Raw genomic sequence first — 18,709 nt, forward strand, 5'->3', positions numbered from 1 at the left:
ACGCGCGGCGTAAAGTTTGACTTACACCTAACACAGTCCACCCCTTCCGAGTTGGTATGTTCCACCGTCAGGCATTTACGATACTCATGTGCTACTTTCTTGTATTACTGTATGTTTTTCATTGATGCTAATGAAGCTAATAGTTGTTGACGTGTTTGTACTGCAAGGTAAGCTAGATTTACACTAATTAGCTAACAAAAAAGTTGCTGCCACGCATCTTGGTTGTTTCCTTTTCTGTTGCACTCTGAGTTAAGTCAAAAACAATGACCCAGACATATAAAAACAGTTGCCAATCGAAAAAAACAACAACTTTAACGTCGTCATTTATCAAATTAAACCTAATTAGCTCAGTAAAAAGTTGCTACCATGCATCTTGGTTGTTCCCCTTTCTGTTGCACTCTGAATTTAGTCAAAAACAATGACCCAGACATGAAAAAACAGTTGCCAATTGATAAAACATAACTTAAAAGGGGCTCAGATTTTTAATATTTACAATATTAATGAGGTAATAATACAAACTCAGAAATGTTTATCTTTTCCGTAACTGAATAAGAAACTGATCTTAGAGGAAGGTCCCCAGAAGCCTGTTTGAAGCTAAAAGGTGGCAGGGTCCGCCAAATGTAAACAAAGTAAAACAGTAAAAGTTAAATTAAATTGTGTTGTCTTTTGAGGTCAGTTTGTTTATTCAGTTGTGAAACATGGAAACAGTTTATTTAGTTTTCTTAGGCATAAAAAAAAAAAACAAGTCAATGAAGATCTTTCTCTTCCGATTAAAATTTCTTCCCCAAAACTACATAGTGAACCTTTAAGGTTGAAAACATGTGGTAATGCAGACATGGTAGTCATAACTCAAAAGGCGGAGTGTGAAAAAGGCTAAAAAGCTTCGAAAGAGGAAATCTTTCCCACTTCCACATTGGCTCCCATGCCATGGAAAAAACTTCACTGCTACATGCTGGAGTAATTCAATCAATCCACGAAAATCCTATTAAGAGACCTTCAAACGTGTTTCCAGGGAGATGGAGTGAGAAAACATAAATATTTGCAGTATCACACTTGAGAGGTTAAAATGAAAGCATGGCATTCATGCTGGTAGGGCAGCCAGTGGGCTATGGCATCAGGTCTCAAAGCTTATAGGTTTATATTATGAGTGGAATAAAAGTGTAGCTTCAAACATGTGCCAACCCAAAAGCCATGAAAGTGCTGACAGTGCTGAATGTACTGTATGGCCGAGTTCAACGCAGAAGGATCCAACGTTTTATTTAACTTCAACGTGGATGGTAATAAAATGCTTTTTAAAGATGAACAGAAATGATTCAAACTTCCCTTTTGATTAAAATTGGCACTTTAAACAAGAAAGCCAGTCTACAGTACACCATGGGGCATGTCTCAGACACATGGTCAAAATATCCCCCGTTTCAAACCAGAGATGGAATGTAACTAAGTACATTAACTCCAGTACTGTACTTAAGTACAATTTTGATTATTAGTATTTACATTTTCAGCTTCTTTATACTTCCACTTCACAACATTTTGGAGGTAAATATTGTTCTTTATACTCCACTACATTTATATGATAACTTTAGTTACTAGTTACTTTGCAGATTACATGCTACATCAGAGCAAAAGTTGTGCATTTTTTATATAATTTATTTAATTGCCAACTAAAAACAACCGATTTCAATAATAATTGGATCCTATGATTGGTCGACCCATAGTGTGTATACATTATATACATACAGTACATGTACATATAGTCATGGTTTACTTTACTTGTACTTTTGATACTTAAGTACATTTTAATATCAGATACTTTAAGACTTTAACTACGATTTGTATAGGTGACTTTTACTTTTACCAAAGTAATATTTCTTTACCTTTACTTGAGTATGACTTTATGGTACTTTTTACACTGTTTCAAACTAACAAACACACACATGCAACTGTCAGTGCAGTGTCAGGGGCACATGACTCAAAATGATTTAGCATATTAACATCTGCAGGACTTGCAGCATAAGTAAGTTTTAAGGAACTTCTCTAAAAGTAAAGGCTAGTCTGAATGATCATTTAAATACTCTTACAGTGACTAAAACTCGTGACTTTACTTAGGCAAACAGGACTGTGGTGGTTTGTTTCCTAGCAACAGCACCTGAGCAGTGAAGGGAAAGGAGTGGGCCGAGGAGGTAACTTCAGTACATATGAAAATGTAATGACACTGTGACACAATGAAAAACACTCAAAGAGCTGCCTAACAAGATGTTTTAAAGAAAGTGACAGAGAATGCTGACAAAACTTAAAGCAGAGGATATTCAGTTGAGCTCAATGGAGGTGGTTTCACTTCATGGGAAAATCTGTGTGAGAGTTGTAAACGTTGGCATAATAATATGCACATCCAGGCAGGATATCCAGAGCCTTGTAAAATTCCAGGCAGTAATTCTTGTAAAGCTCGCATGTGTTTACTCAACAGCGTGCCTCGACGTCGACAGCTCCCATTGGACCACTGGCTGGAGCTTGCAATTAGGATCCAGAGTTTGGCAGTTGTTAATGATGCCATTGAAGAAAAAATGGCAGATAGGCTTCTCTGCCACAGACGCCGTGGCCTCTTGTTTATTCATTTATGTCAGGCGTTCTTAATCATGGTCCTCAGGACCCCATGCTCTGCTGGTTTCAAGTTTAGCCAATTAGGTACGGGCTATTTCTCATGACATAAAAGATGGATGCAATTAAGTACTTGATAAGACAGAACAGGGGGTTTCAAACTGTGGGTCAGGACCCTCAACGGGGTCCTTAAGAAGTAATTTGAGGGGTTATAAGATGATTTATGAAATATGAAAAAATGTTCAGTACAAATGATCTTTTTTTCTTTTTTCTCTTGAAGTCCTTTAAAAGGAAGTGAGAATATATTTATAGTTCTGTTTTGGTTTGTCAGTGGGATTACACAAAAACTACTTAGCGTATTTCCACATAACTTGGACAGAGGATGGTCTCAGCCCAGAATTGACCCCATTAAGTTTTGGTGCAGATAAATTTAAGGATCCAGGATTTTTTTTTCTCACTTTCTTCAGCATTGCACGATTTTTTTTTACATTTTTGGTAATTTCTCAGGGAATAATGAATGGATCTGAATGAAAATATAAGGCGTATTTAGGTGGCTGGTTTCTATGAAAATGGGACTGTTGGGCGTGGAGGTATGCCCCCTTCTGAGAGCCATTCTAGTAAATATACGTAAACAACCTTGAAACTGAAATTGAATGAAAAAACATTGTGTGTGTTATTTCATTACAAATATTAGACAATTTCACGTGTCTACAGCTCTGTGGATTAATATAACGTTAATACAACAGTAAAAACAAAACAAAGTGATTTTTTATTCCAAGAGGCCTTCCCTACTCAGTTACACTTTATATTTGCTTAATTACACAAAGTTTTGTACACACATAATCAGGTCTTATACAAAAAACAAACAAACAAATATTTTCTGGTGTCATTTGAATCAAAGTATTCGCTTGAAGATGAGTGCAGTCACACTGTTGCCTTTCTTGCCTCCAAATTGGAAACTGGGTGTAGGCAACTCCTGTACAAACTCAAATCCTGTGAGGCAACACAGAGAAAAAGTGCATGTTAAGAAATGTGCATTGTGCAAACTACCAGAACGTCAACATGCTGTGTTAAACACAGATGCCAAGAATCTTTTCCTGCTGACTATGGCTACAGAGAGGTTAGGAGAAGCACTGTGAGTCAAGAACTATCCATCCACCATCTGTGGTGTTTCCTGGGGCCTTGTAAAGGCAGGCTGTCAGTGTGACAGATGAGATCTCAAGGCCCTTTGGCCCCCTGCAGGCTCTCCAGAGTGACTGCACTGAGACGACTGACAGCTATTGGAAGCTTGCCGAAATTCTGACTTTACAAGGCTGTTGTTGCCTGCAGCTTAACAACCTGCCAGGTAACTGTCGCATTTCTGGTACCGTGTCTGTGTTTTGACTGAGGGACAGACAACAATACACCCAAATATAAAAGATGAGAGACACAGCTGTAGATCACACTAATGCACATCTACAGGATCAACAGGTTTTAAGTTAACCTATTTACAAGTCTGCACACACACATTTAAAGGTGCCCTTTGGAGTTTTCTTGTAAACAAACAAAAGATATGTTTATAATTAGTGTTAGCCAACATTAGCAAAGCCAAATTTTAAATACAGCATTGTTTACATCCATGTTTGCTAGTTAACAGTCTTCTTCTTCCCTGTCTTTGTTGGTACATTGAAGCACTATTGTAAGGACTGCATAACAAATCACCTGCATGACCGTTAAAATCCATATGTGTCCTAATTGATACAGGGGCTACTCTATGGAAAAACATATCGCTACAAAAAGTCAAAAACTCACCAGGGAATCTTTAACATTACAAACAAACATGTTATGTATGTTTTAGATTTTTAATGTCTCTTTCTGTGGCAGCTACCACAAGTCATCACAGAAAAAACTGCCTGGGTTTAACTGGTTGAAATCACGTCATTGTTACAGGAGTAATTTAATGCACACACTTAACTAATGTCACTGTCACCATAATAAAAGATTATAAAGACTCAGTTTGATCTATTCTAAAAGTATTACCTGAAGAAGGAACTATTTTATGAAAGGTATGAATGTTAGCTAGAACAGCAGATATTAGGGTAAGTTTATATACACATTTATGTGCTTCTTAATCTATGGACACTCCAGAAGACCCAAATCATGTGTATTTCTTGCAATATATTGCTGTACACAATAATACATGGATACATATATTTTGGATATTGGCCCAGACCAAACCACTGACCTTCTGCAGTACTTTAAAAAGATGAATTAACTGCTGCAGGCAGCCAGAAAATACACCACTCAAAATTAGTCAGGGATATTGGGATATGGGTGTATATATGCATGTGTATGGATATGCAATAAATGCAAATGAAGTGTGTCACATTATTGTTGAGGACCAAAACAAAAAATTTAAAATCTGATATGTCACAGAATAAACAATCAAATGAAACATTAAAATATCCCAATATCCCTTACTAATTTTGAGTAGTGAAATAAACTGGGAATTGAGCAATGGCAAGGTAGAATCAGTTGTATAAAAGGAACAACTTTACATAATCCTACTTTATAGTTTTTTAAACTTCTGATCAAAGGTCAGGTTTACAGAGACTTTACTGGTCGAATCATTAAGCCTTGTATGACTGTAGAGAGCTGCACACCCTGACAAACAAGTACTAAGCAGCTCTCTCATAAAGACATTAACAAGATTCAAAAGAATCTTTTTATTATCACACATTCAATAACTTATTTCAGAGTTCCCCCTCACCTTCACTGAATCTGTCTAGCAGCTGCTCTTTTGTCCAGTTACAGGAAGTGATAGCGAAGAATCCTTTGTCCTTAAGAGCATCTTTTAACGCTTGGACATAGAGTTTTTTGCTCTCCTTGGCGTTGTCTGGGTTTAAGCTTATTGCATCGAATGTTCCTTTGTCGATGCAGACATCAAAACCCTTCAGCTCACCTTGACAGTTTAAGAAATCCATCTCCTAAAATAAAGAAAAGGTGAGTTTAGGAAAAGTTTGTCTGTTGATCAGCTCTACAACAAATACACAATATGGCACCTTATGTATAATCTGACTCTTTAGATGCAGGTTAAACTATACATTTACCTGAGGAAGACATCTTTCAGCATGTGTTATACCTTGCTGGTTAACTTTAAAACTAAATTCCAACTTATGCCATGACAGCAGTTAATTCTGCAGAGGTTGCTGACCTGTAATACCACCAGTGAAAGGAGCCCTTTATCTGGACAGAGGGCAGAACACCAGATCTCTGGGGAGGCCTCCAGAGCCACATACTCACAAACCATGGGTCACAAAATGTGTGATATATGGAGGAGAATCAACAGTGATTCAGTGGTGACAGAAATGTGTATATGTTGTTGCAACAGACCTCAGTTAAAATTTGAGTGCGAGTCTGTAAAATGAAAAAACTGAGATGTCGAAGGAATGTATGAAGGTGACGTGTTAAAGCGGCAGCAGACAGTGACTAATGTACATGGAGACAGGGGGCTTGACATAGATTTGAGACCAAGAACGACCTTTGAGGTAGGAAACCGGACAAGGAAGAGCTGAAACTCCTCACACTCCCTCAGACTCCACTTAAGGCTACACATGCACAAAAAAAAGAGCACATTCACACAAATTACTTTGGCATTCTGCGATATTGAAGACATGAACAAGATGCCAATTTCTCTCTCACACGCACCGTACTTACCCTATCCAGCTAGGGTCAATATTGACTTCAGTGGTAGGCTTTCCGTCCAAGCTAAGTAATGCATATAACATACATGCAACTATATCATGCACACATTAGAGGAAAACTCACTCATCACATCCCTTATAGACTGGCTGGCCTTTACAACTTGTTTTTCTTGCATATATATGTTAGTAGATGTGTTAGGTCCTGCCAGTTCATTGGGGTTTGAGGTGCTTTAATATGAATGGTGGGCAGGCTTCCATCACTTTCAGTGCCTTCTTCCTATCCAACTCTCCCACATAGTAAACACAGGAGAGTTTCCTCTAAGCTTCCCAGGCCCAGGCTGGCTCACAGAATGCTGAAAGCTATTTTGTGTCACTGACATTTAGGAATGAAGGGGAGTGATTAGAAAGTTTTAATTTCCTGTTGGTCACTTCTTATCACACTAAACATGAACAGAATGTACCTGCTAATTGTGTTGTGATACTAGTGTAATTCAACTCTACTAATACTGAAATTTTAATGACAAAAATAACTTAACCTACCTTTACAGATATGTCTGTTAAATCCTCCGCCTGCAGAACATTTCTGGACAACTCGACAGATGCTGGAGAATAATCTATGCCAGTCAGATTCTTGTATCCTTGTTTGGCCTTGACACAAAAACACACAAGCAATTGAAGAATATAGCTTATCAATTGTTATAGAAATGTCTGAGAAAAGTTGAAGTAGTTCGATTACAAGATAACAATAGCAAACATACTTCCTGCCAACATATTTCCCTTTTAACTGCAACTAATTTGGTAAACTGACCATTAAACTCAAATGAAGCGTTCATGAAATAAAAAATCATAAATGTAGAAATGTATTTTTACTCTGTTCACACCAGTTCAACTAAAAAGGCTCCGTTTCCAGTGCCAATGTCGAGAATGGCAGCATTTTCTGGAATCTCAGCTCTGTCCATCCATCGCAGCACACGGCTCATGCTTTCCTCACCAAACCTCACATGAAGAAAGAGAAACACAGACTTTAGTAAGGAGACATGCTACCGTCAGAAACCAAAAACACTGCATTATTAAACAAATCTCTTTTTAGGAATCATCACATCACTGTAATAACTGAGTCTGACTGTTACTAGATTTTTGTGGCCCATATAGATATATTGGCTGATGTTCTCATATACACAGAATAGACATAAATGCATATTTTTTGCAATGATCCTTCAAATGTGATTATCTAACACGTGTGTTGAAGACATACAAATAATGGAGGCAGGATATTTTACAGTTTAACCATACACTTTACATCCAAAATGAACACAGTGCAGTGAAACAGTAAACTTTACCATAAATTATGATTAAGAAAAAAGGTTTCATGTTCACACATATCAGAAAACATGTATGCCAATACTGATACATCCATAGTTGCCAACCCTCCCTATTATCATTGCCCTCTGCTGGTTTCCTCCTGCGGTCACAATTCTCCTCTATTATGACAATGGTTCACACCTTTTCCCCTTTTAGTCATCATAACCTGCTTCTCGCCCTGTACAGCATGTAGACTGCTGGACTGTTGGGCCTCATCGTCCTCAGTGAGTGACAAATTTCAGACGCCCTGGAGAGAGGGAAACTTAAAGTTTTAAAAGGGGAAAGGGCTGTAAAATCTGCCACGTCGTTTGTTTTTCTGGAAATCTAAGGGGGTGCACCATGTCATTCCCCCTCGAGAGGCTGACAAACACAGGGCATGGGCATGCACAGAAATCCTCCCTATATTAGAGGTCTCAAGGTTGGCAAGTATGGATATATCTGTGATAGGCTGTAACAATCAATACTGTCAGTCGGGCTCTAATAATCAGTGGACATGTGCAGTTAATCCTGGAAATTCAAGCGTCTCAATATTCTGTATGTGTTTACCATATCTCACCAACATCCCCCATGTCTTTGAACGTCTCAAGCTCCCTTTGATATGCATCTTCCCAACTGCAGAAAAGGACACTCAGTTAAAAACAATACTCACGTTATAACCACAGATGAAATGTTGCTATATTAGAAACATGACACAGTAGCCTGTAGTCGTCTTCTTATCATCCTTTATTGATTTTATTTATCTCTGTTTTGCATTAATTTTCCCCTCTTTCTTTTTCTGTGATTTTGCCTGTTATGTGGCTTTTATTCCTTTTGCTTATAATGGCTCATATTGTCTTTTTGTACATTTTCTGTTCTGCCTTCTTGTTTGAACTCACCTTACACTAGGTTTCCTTGCGTTTGGTTTGACTGCTGAGTGTTTATTTTGTAATACTGCCCCCCTTAGTTTCCTGCTTTTGCTCGTTTGTCAAAGCACTTTATAAACCATGTTTTTAAAAAAGGTGCTACATACATAAAGTACATTATTAGTGCAAAAACTACGACGGCAAACATCCCCATAAAAAATGGAAATGTAAGCTGGATAACAATATTAGCTACAACTTTAAAAGGTCTCCATTTAACTGTCTCACAGCATTTGGTTGCTTTCTAGCTATCACTCTTGCTCTCAACGCAACATGTTGTCAATTATAAGTCCAGCACTAAACTTATCGTGACAAAGCAGTGTGTAAATAATGTCCATATCAAGCGGTGGCTCTCAAAGATGTAGAAAAATATGCTAAAACGTGTTTTGAAAAAGGTTGTTGTCATGTCAGCTAGCTCTGTTGTTGTCTTTGCCAGAGGTTAGCTTCTAGCAACGGAGCTAACGGAGCTAACCTAGCACAACACTTACTATTCTTTCGTTCCGAGTTTTGAAGGTCCAAAATCGGTGTCCGAGTCTCTATCTTCCTCTGTATCCGAGGTATTTCTAGAGCCATGTGGGCTCTCTGTGGCGACCTCCATGCTGGAGGAGAGGAGACGGTCAGGTCGCCGCCTACAGCTCCCAGAAGACATTGCGCTTGAGGAGCGTGCTTGCAACCGCAGGGGGCATCGGGATTGATAGGGATGTTTCCATCATGGCGGCATCCATTTCAGGTTATACTTTTAGTTCTGTGTGTTATCACAGCGCCAACAGCAACTCAGATCATGTAAGTATTCAAAATTTTGTTGACACGCCACTATGCAAGGGTTGTTAAAGTGTGCGTAGCTCGGAAGTGTGTCTTATCGTTCATCAGCGCCATTAGTTTGTGTTGTTTTCCAGTGTCATCATCCTGTTGCTGGCTAGCTAGTGTTGGTTCCGTCTATTTACCGGCAGGTATGGTGAAATCAGACTGTGTAGCGACAGCAACATGAGAACATGACCGGTAATTTTAGGATAAGTTCATGTTTTACAGCTGCAGGAGTGTTGAATATCCAGCCAAAATGTTACCTTCAAAGAGCCGCACACACGAACACCTGCTATATCGATATAGGAATTGCTGTTAGGAAAGTTTGAGCTCCAGGAAATACTCAGTAGCTAGCTACTTAGCACGTTAGCTAAGCTACTAAGTCAAGTGACTTCCGTGTGTCAGTGCTCATAATATTAAATCACCACGACATGTTATCTGATAGAAGTTTGGCGTGTCATCAAAAATTAGAGACCAACGACATAAAAATCCCATGTAGGTATTTTTAAACATTTTTGTTTTACTCGTTTCGGCATAGCTAAATTAGCTTGTTAGCCACATGCTAATATTGGTTGCATTTATGTCAATATCGTTGTACAACACGACTGACGTGCGTAATAACATGGTTTCTTCTTTGGGGCTTTGGCTTGAGAGTTGTAGAAACGCAATCGAGGAGAAGTGCTTTGTGACTGGCGTATGAGGCAGAAACATTTCACACAAGCGTTGACTAAACTCACGTCAGCGCTGTTTACATGTTTCTTCCTCCTGTCAAGACTTTAAAAGTCGGTCGGGGCAGGTGGGCAGTTTCTTCTTACAAGCCTGCATTCCTGAGATCAGCAGGAAGTGTTGGGCAACGCAGTAGATTACCAGCTGCTGTCACTAATCAGTGATAATAAAATGACTTACTTTAGTCCCAGAAACCGATGTTGATTTGTTATTTATGTTGCATGAGGGAATGTATTGATTATGATTCTGTGTTTCTTCTGACAGCACCTTTTTATTGGTGTTCTGTATGCACTCAATCATGTTTAAATCATTTACATGAAATGATTACCCATTGGACTAGCCTCTCTGTATTGCTGTAGGGCTGCTTTTCAAAACATATTTTTTAATTAATCCATAAATTGTTTAGTCTAAAAAAATTTCCAAAAATAGTGAAAGTGTCGATCACTTTTCCGTTTTTTGACACATTTGCTTGATGAACAACATAACATGAATTAATTGACAAATAAAATGTTGACTTATTTTCTATCAATCTAATAATAATAATAATAATAATAATAATAATACATTTTATTTATAGGCACCTTTCAAGTCACCCAAGGACACTTTACAAAGCAAATAAAGAAGACAATGATGATACAATAATAATACAAAAACGGTCATCAATTTACTAATTGATTAATGGACTAATTGATTCATGTCTACATTATAGTCCTAACCACAGTTTGTCAAACTGTATTTGCACAGGAGGGCTTCCTGTTAGGAGAAGTAAGGCAAGAAGAGACTGTCAGCATCAGTGACACACAGATCAGCACTGCAGAGTTGCTCCAGGTAGTAGGTAAGTCTTGAGAAAACAGACAAACAACAACTGTGTGGCATTTTAAGCAATAAGTAGCGACTCATTAGAGTTAAGAAGTTCTCAGGAACAACATTTTCTAGGCCTATTTCATAGAGACATTTTGACTAGTCACAGTAGGATAAGCACAGGTGTTAATAATAAAATCAATGCTGTCTTTCTATCTGGCTGCTTCATTGTAGAGTCTTGTTATTTTGTATCCCGGCGCTGTCACACAGTCATGGTTTACTGGGATACTTAAAAAGAACAGAGCCACTGTTAAAGTTATTAATAACACCTATGACAAGTCAAAATGTCTGCTGTGAAAAAGCTTCATGTAGTCCCTTTGCACCTTTTTCAAAAAAGTACATCTTATTAGAGGAACACCTAATACAGGTTCTGTTATAGCCGCTGTATACCCATGGTCCGCCCACACAAGTATTTTTCACTGATTTTGATTTTAAGGAAATCTTCCTAAGACTGTGTAGGTGTGTACAGACTGAAGTGGTTGACATGTTCCTCTCATTTTATTATTCTTAAAGTACGTCAATTTCAGTGTTATGACATAATTCACTGTATAGTATTGCCCAGCCTTAACCTGATAATTTTAATCAGCCATAATTTAAAACGTCTGTGTATGTGTGCAGGGCCCCTGACATCTGTTTTACAGACTGTAAACTAACTATTCATGTTGAATAGATAACATTTGTTGTTGAAGGTGCCTCGTCAAATAATCAGCATAGTGGCATACTAGATACGGTGGTTACAAAGCACACCTGTCAATATCTCTCAAACAGACTGAACAGGAGACATTTGAATTGCTCTGCCAGATTAACTCACTTTGAAATTACAATTTAAAATAGGTGGTTATCTGTATAACAACAGGAGAGCCACAGGAATCAGTAATACAGTCAAAATATGGCAATGTATTACAAAAGATGAACTTGGTTTATCTGCTTCCTTAATTTCTATTTGGCCCCTTTGGTCGTCATAGGACAAGTGTGCTTTGAAACATCTGAATATGAAATATAACTAGGAAAAAAATGATGCCACGGAGCAGCTTTTATGTTGAGCACTTATCCATCTGCTTCTGTTTACTCTGTCACAGACTAGCACAGATTTATGCAAATGACCTATTTTTTAAAGTGGTTGGAATAAGAGTCTGCTTGGTAGATGATTTTGTGTTGTATGCTAAGACGACTGAAACTTAAAGCCAATGTAACGTAATCAGTAACAGACGCAAGTACTTATTCATCCATATAAAGTACAGATATCTTTATGAATATAATAAAGTTTACATTTGTATTTAAAGGATTCACATATACAATGCTAAACTGAAATATCTGTCACTTGTCACTATGTGTTCCCAACAGAAATCCATAACCATGATCCTTGTGCACAGTTGTTTAGGTAAGATATGGGCTTTTTATTCTCAAACTGCTACTATTGTTATCAATTATCAATGCACAACAACATCTCACAATTCACACAACTGTATAACATATACACTGCTTTAGGGAGGCAAAAATGGTCAGTAAACAGTATTCAGCCATGATAGTTTTATCTAAGAAAACATGAGCCACCTCTGTTGTAACACATGCATAACAAAGTAAGGTTAAGTAAGGTTGGTTGAAGTGGCATTTTACAAGAGAGCTCTTTCTGTTGTTGTGTTTGCCTTCAGTAAAATGTGCCTTTGTGCAGAGAAGCTTTTTGAATCTTAGTTTTAGGTCACTGTAAATAGACTGTCAGTTTAAAAGGAAACGTCATTTGCCTCACATCCATTTTAGAACACACTGAGTTAATTGACTAAGTGGACAGTAGATGGCCCCATCTGACAAGTTTGAGTAATAGAAGTATGCCAAGGCAGAGGAGGAACATGATGAATCAGATTGAACTAACTTGTGCTTTTTTTCCCCTCCCATCAGCTTTTATGACTACGCAGGAAAAATCAATGAAGAAAGTCTCAACAGCATACTTAAAGATAGGCGGAAAGTGAGTTGTTGTTTTTTTTTAAAATTGTGATTTCAACCTGCATTGTGGCTGATATCCTATTAAAAGTCAGTTGTGCCTTTTTTTAACCTGTAAGCCAAGTCTACACCAAAGTGAATCCTAGTAAAATCAGTCATGAATTTGACTTTTTAATTTATATTATATTATATTATAATCACTAATTGTTATCACTAATGATTGACTGCAAACCAAAAATGTGATTGACTGGTCTATCTTAAAAACTGACTTTAGTCTTGTGTAGTCTTTATCTTGTCAGAAATAAGGTTAGATTACTGAAACTTTATGAGATCCAAAACACATTTTTACAAATTTCTTTCTTTCGGTCTTGCAGAGTGTCATTGGTTGGTACCGGTTCCGGAGGAACACGCAGCAACAGATGTCCTTCAGGGAACAGATCATCCACAAACAGCTGACTCAGCTGCTCGGTGTGCCCGACCTCGTCTTCCTTCTTTTCAGCTTCATCTCCACAGCCAACAGCTCCACGCACGCACTGGAGTATGTGCTCTTCAGACCTAACCGCAGGTAATAACTGCATGCTGACCAACGTTAGCAAACACACACAATTAAAAAAACTGTCTGATCAATAAATATGTATTACCATCCAGACTCTTGACTTTTTGCATATTGAAGTTCATTTTGCTCTGGAACGCTCCAATCTGATTGGTATCTGAGTCTATAATGACCTTATTAAGCGGATTGAGTGAAATCATTATCTGACCGATCCATAATTAATTACAGTTTCTTTGTCCTTGTCATTAAAGAAATGAAGTGCTGCTGCCATCACCAGAATCAATTTCACTAAATAAAGAAATGCTTAATTGGCAGGAGCTGTGAAAGCTAAAAAAAAAGTTCATATTTTTGTGTTAAGTCATTTTTAGTGTCATATTATGTGTATAACATTGACTTCCTGAAAAAGTATGCCATGATTTAACAGTGCTATCTGGTCTTCTCCTCTCAGTAGGTTCAACCAGAGGATCACCCTCACGATCCCAAACCTCGGCAACACAAGCCAACAGGAATACAAAGTCTCCTCAGTGCCCAACACCTCACTCAACTACACCCAGGTCATCAAAGAGCATGGGTAAGGTTTCGACTTTTTACTACACCTTTGTCACTCACACTTTTGGCTCGAGGTGGGTTCAGACAGCCATGTGTCCCCTCTGATATGCGTGGTGTTACAGCAGCCATCTGTTTACACCTGACAGCATACTACAGCTTCACCTTGAGGGCATGTGCTGCTCCCTCCCGTCTCCCATGCCGGTGCCTCAAATACTCAGCAGGAGTTGCTTCCTTTCCACAGACACTTTTGTGTTTGAGGGGATGCACTGCTGGCAGGAATTTTACCCTGATCACTTTGGTGGTGTGCGACCCCAGCATTTATTTGTGTGCGTTCTAGTCACACTTGGCACTGCATCCAAGTGTGTGTGTGTGTGTGTGTGTGTGTGTGTGTGTGTGTGTGTGTGTGTGTGTGTGTGTGTGTGTGTGTGTGTGTGTGTGTGTGTGAGTGAGACTGCTGGTATGTGACAGGCTGCGCATGCCTCTGCTTGTATTTCTGGGTCTATGTGTCTAAACTTAGACCTACTGTTCCTGTTATAGAAGTTTGAATAGGGGGTTTAGCCAGGACTGTCTATCCAGCTTCTCTGATAACATCACTCTATTTTCACCTCAGCTTATTCAGCTCATATTTGTGTGTGACAGTCAGTGGTATACATTTGATTTAGCTTTGATATGGAAGACATCCACTGCTGTAATGCGTAGATTTTGATGATCAAATTGGGTGAGCTGGTACTGCATGATATTTATTATGTCTTGTATAATGTATTATACATGAATAATGTAAATGACATATCTTCTGGTAAATCCTTTTTGCAGGGCTGAATTCTTTGACAAAGATGGTGTGATGAAGGATATCCGAACAATATTCCAAGTCTACAGTGCACTACAAGATAAAGTGCAGGTCGGTAACAGATAGCAGGTGCATTTTGCATAAGATATGTAGTGATGACAAGATGACTCAAAGAAAATGTTTCGCCTGTTTGTGTTGTTTTTTTAAGGCTGTGTGTGGGGAGGTAGAACAAAGTGAACGTGTGAAGGAGAAAATTCAAGAGGATGTGAACAAACTCAAGCAACAAATTGCTCTCAGGAAACGCAAGACGGCAGAAGAAGAGAAGAGTAAGTACCCAATTTGGATGCTATAAACTGAATATATGTAATTCAATATAAGGTCTTTTTTCATCATCATCTATATATATGTATTAGTTAACCAATCAAACTTGACTTCCTCTGATTTAATGCACTCCTTTTTACACCTTCCTCTATGTTCCACAGGGTTACGCGAGTCCCAAAATGCAGACACCCATTCCACTCCAGAGGAGAACACAGAACCTTCTCTTGCTTCCCCTCTGTCCAGGATAACGTTCCACACACCCTCTGCCCCGGAGCGGCCCAGTACCTCACCTAACCCACCGTCTTATGCTGACCTCTTGTCCCAGGATGACTCTCTGCTCTCCTCCTCTTCCCCACCTACCAGTGCTGCTCTACTGCCCCGGCCCCAAGCTGTGGGCTCTCCTGGACACCCTACCCCCGGCCCACTGGGGATGGGCCTGGGCCTTGGGCTAGGTCTGGGTGCCAGCTCAAACCCTGTCACCACTCCCAGCACCCCGTACCTCGGCAATGGTGACGGATCGAGCTCTGACTCATTGGACAGACAAGCTGCAGGGCAGGAAGATGATGAGGATGACGAGGATGATGAGGAGGACGAAGATGAGGACAGTAGCGAATATGAGAACTTAGTGAGCGAAGCCGCTCATCTGCCAATGGCCTCTGCCAGCATTTTAGCGCAAGGCCGGCCAGCTGCCCTTAGTCCTGATGGGGACGCTCGTGGCTCACAAACCACATAGAAACATGCAGGGTGTGTATGGGACACAAATAAGTGACGCACCTTGAGAGGTGGGCATCTCAAGCAATCAAAGATAGACAAATATAGACAAAAGATGTGCCAGTCCTGAAAGTGAAAGGCATGCGCAGGTGGTGTCCCGCTGTGAGTATTTCTTCTTGTCTTAGTCTGATCTCCATTTTAAGGGGAAATGTCGCTAGGCTTTGCAGGCTTAACAGGTGTGTCTCACAGGGGGGAAAAGTCGTCTGTTTTTTTTTTTTCTTTTTCTTTTTGGAATGGGGTCGGTCTGGGTACTTCAGTGTGGATGTGTCTGGTTTCAGGGTCAGAAGTGGATATTACAAATTATGCCAACTGGTTGGCAAGCTGGCTCCCTAAAGGACAGGCCCTTCTCCACGCTTTCCTTCTCTTTTTGTTCGATGTTTGCATCACCAACTCTGAGCACCCACTCTTACATTACCTCTTGCACTATTTTTTTGCCTTCCTTTAAACAAACCATCAAAGAAAAGCAATGGGGAAAATATTTTGCGGCCTTCAAACAAGTTTTAAAATGAAGTTGGGAAATGGTTGTTAACTTTCTATTTGTTGAATTTGGAGAAAGAGATATATATGTAACTAGAATTTCTGCAACATGCACATTTCTCTCATTTGATTTTGGACTTATTACGTCTTTTTCGTTCCATGTTCCACAGTCTTTAATTGATTAATCGTACAGTTGCCTATTTAACTGGTGAAGAATAGATTCCAAACAAGATTTACTCTGCCACTTCTGTAATGGGTGCTTTATATATACATAAATATATATATATATATATTTTGTCAGATTAACAGTTAATCTAATTTGATTGACAAGAATGTCAATGTCTCGTTCCTCTTGGATAACACTGAAATTGTATGCGCTTTGCTGCACTTAACAAAATTTAAGATTTCTTTATTATTGTGCTATACCAATGCTGTCATGTTGTGCCACTTGAGTAGTCCTCTTTGACCACCTTGAGCCAAATTCAGCTCAGCTTTTTGTGCGTTGTATGGGGTTCACAGGGCAAACACAATGTACTGTAGCTTTACTAACCAGATGCTTAAGGTTCCCTTTCTGCTGCTGCAACCACAGAGAGCTGCCACTAAAAAAACTGCATCTGTATGTTCTTCTTCACATAAAAAAACCTGGCTGCTACTTTCACTTCACAGTGCTGGTTGTCTCCGATACTACTGACCGTGATCATATAACCACTTCAATCCCACTTCTCACTGACTTGTTCTCTATTAAACTCATAATGGAAGGCTGATACCCTCTGTAGTGTGTAAATCGTAACCTTGGGAAGAGAGTGAGCGACCACCTCCCTGTCTCGGTATAGTTGACAGCAGACCTCATGTATTCTGACCTGGTTTGGGTCAACGTTACGTGTATGGACCTGGATAATGTGATGAAAACATCATGACCTTGCTTCAGTATACAGTGCCTTCCACTCAGGGCAGTTTCTGTCTGCACACAACACATTCACTGATCTCTGTTGAGGGGTAAAATTATAACAAATTGTGGTGTGTTTGCAATAATCTACTTCCAGCTTCTTTTCTTTCTTTTTTTTATTTTTTATTCCTGCAGTTATATGCCTCTCTTTCCATGATGTGGTGTTTTGTCTACCTGAAACAATCTTCACTGCTTCCTAAAACTGTTTTCCCTTTCTACTTTCACTGGCGACTTCGAAGTGGACCTGTGTCTCATGGTTGCAGCTGTGACTTTGCTTGCTTTATTATTTGAAACTGGAATTATAACGGTAAAGTCCGAGGGAATATGCTTAGTAACTTAAACTTCTGCAAGGCAGAGTTGGTATGATGAGCGTGACGGACATGCAGATGATTTTTTTTTTTTTTTTAAACATCTGACCCAAGAAGGTGTGGATTGATTGACGTAGGAAGCCTCATTGCATGAACCAGTCAATTCTAGACACTTTTATATTCAGCATGGACAGACATTTGCACTGCACATGAAGGACGTCTTAACACAATGATCAGCAGGTTTGGAAAGAAGACATCTGTCCTGTGGTGGGAGAAGCTTTGCCTTGTGAACAAGCTCCGCTTTATTTACACAGCCTGTTTGTATGTCATGTTTTTTGCCTTAGGGTCATTTCATTTGCCCTGATGTGTAATGCCAATGAAACACTTATCGGGAACTGGCACTAAAAATGTTACTTAATAATCACCCAGAGTAACACAATCACACAATGTTAAAAGAAACGACAAAATCAATTTGTTAGGAGTATGGTTTCCTTTGACTACTGGAATATAATAAGGAAATATATAATGAATGTATAGTAGACAAGGGGAGGGGGGGTAGCATTTAAACAGCACTTACTGTATAAGCTTGTCTCGGTTGAGTGTTGTGGTGGTATAGAGCAGCAGTTCTCGATGTTAGTCCTCACTCTTAATCCTGCTCCTCAGTCCCTAGATAATGGCTTTATAAGTCTCTTCCTTCTGGCATCCCTGACTTGATGGCCAGAATGAAAAGCAGCTGGACTCCGGTGGTGGAGGACCACTGGGATAAATCGTGAGTCGGCTAACATTGCTAGGATCCTGTACTTTTCAAGTTCCAACATAGTACAAATATACATTCATGTACTCTTACTGTATGGGGTGACCCTTCCCTTCCTTCCCCGAGTGGGCCATTGCAACATCAACACCTCCCTGAAAGCACAAAGTCCAGTGTCCAGCTTGAATCTTCTCAGCTTTTATCTGGATGTGTGTACTTGACGAAAGTAGATCAAGGACTTGCTTGGACGAGCACAGAGAATATGGTTCTTAAACTGGGGGATAATAAATGAGACATGCATATGTGACATGACGTGCCTTTGTTTTCTTATAATTGAGTACCACTTTTAAATGTGCAAGTAATTTTTGCATGCTTATTTTT

General features: G+C 39.2%; 2 protein-coding genes across 3 annotated transcripts; one reads left to right on the forward strand and one right to left on the reverse strand.

The window, feature by feature from the left end:
* Window positions 1-3,341: 3,341 nt before the first annotated feature.
* Window positions 3,342-9,173, reverse strand: eef1akmt2 (EEF1A lysine methyltransferase 2). The gene is made up of 6 exons (XM_073481746.1): window positions 9,028-9,173; window positions 8,187-8,252; window positions 7,160-7,274; window positions 6,819-6,926; window positions 5,345-5,561; window positions 3,342-3,588 (listed from the first exon to the last, which is right to left on the reverse strand). The coding sequence occupies exons 1-6, from the start codon at window positions 9,135-9,137 to the stop codon at window positions 3,491-3,493; spliced, it is 714 nt and encodes a 237-aa protein (XP_073337847.1). The 5' UTR covers window positions 9,138-9,173; the 3' UTR covers window positions 3,342-3,490.
* Window positions 9,174-9,232: 59 nt separating this feature from the next.
* On the forward strand, window positions 9,233-18,635 carry abraxas2 (abraxas 2, BRISC complex subunit). Of its 2 annotated transcripts, none has more exons than XM_073481744.1 (9): window positions 9,233-9,322; window positions 10,811-10,901; window positions 12,272-12,308; window positions 12,824-12,890; window positions 13,240-13,430; window positions 13,870-13,989; window positions 14,781-14,865; window positions 14,963-15,080; window positions 15,237-18,635. In XM_073481744.1, exons 1-9 carry the CDS (start codon window positions 9,251-9,253, stop codon window positions 15,806-15,808), a joined length of 1,353 nt encoding a protein of 450 aa, XP_073337845.1. In that variant the 5' UTR covers window positions 9,233-9,250; the 3' UTR covers window positions 15,809-18,635. The 2 variants fall into 2 exon arrangements, with proteins under 2 accessions (XP_073337845.1, XP_073337844.1); XM_073481743.1 differs by having other exon boundaries at window positions 9,251-9,322; window positions 13,867-13,989.
* Window positions 18,636-18,709: the final 74 nt, after the last annotated feature.

Source organism: Pagrus major, chromosome 15, assembly GCF_040436345.1.
Source record: "Pagrus major chromosome 15, Pma_NU_1.0".
In the NCBI taxonomy this organism is placed as follows: domain Eukaryota; kingdom Metazoa; phylum Chordata; class Actinopteri; order Spariformes; family Sparidae; genus Pagrus; species Pagrus major.

Coding starts and splice junctions, on each gene's coding strand:
- eef1akmt2 (XM_073481746.1), bottom strand. CDS start 9,137: ATGGAGGTCGCCACAGAGAGCCCACATGGCTCTAGAAATACCTCGGAT. Junction 8,253..9,027: donor AAACTCGGAACGAAAGAATA/GTAAGTGTTGTG, acceptor CCTTTTCTGCAG/TTGGGAAGATGCATATCAAA. Junction 6,927..7,159: donor GAGCCTTTTTAGTTGAACTG/GTGTGAACAGAG, acceptor TTTTGTGTCAAG/GCCAAACAAGGATACAAGAA.
- abraxas2 (XM_073481743.1), top strand. CDS start 9,251: ATGGCGGCATCCATTTCAGGTTATACTTTTAGTTCTGTGTGTTATCAC. Junction 9,323..10,810: donor CCAACAGCAACTCAGATCAT/GTAAGTATTCAA, acceptor GTATTTGCACAG/GAGGGCTTCCTGTTAGGAGA. Junction 13,990..14,780: donor CAGGTCATCAAAGAGCATGG/GTAAGGTTTCGA, acceptor TCCTTTTTGCAG/GGCTGAATTCTTTGACAAAG.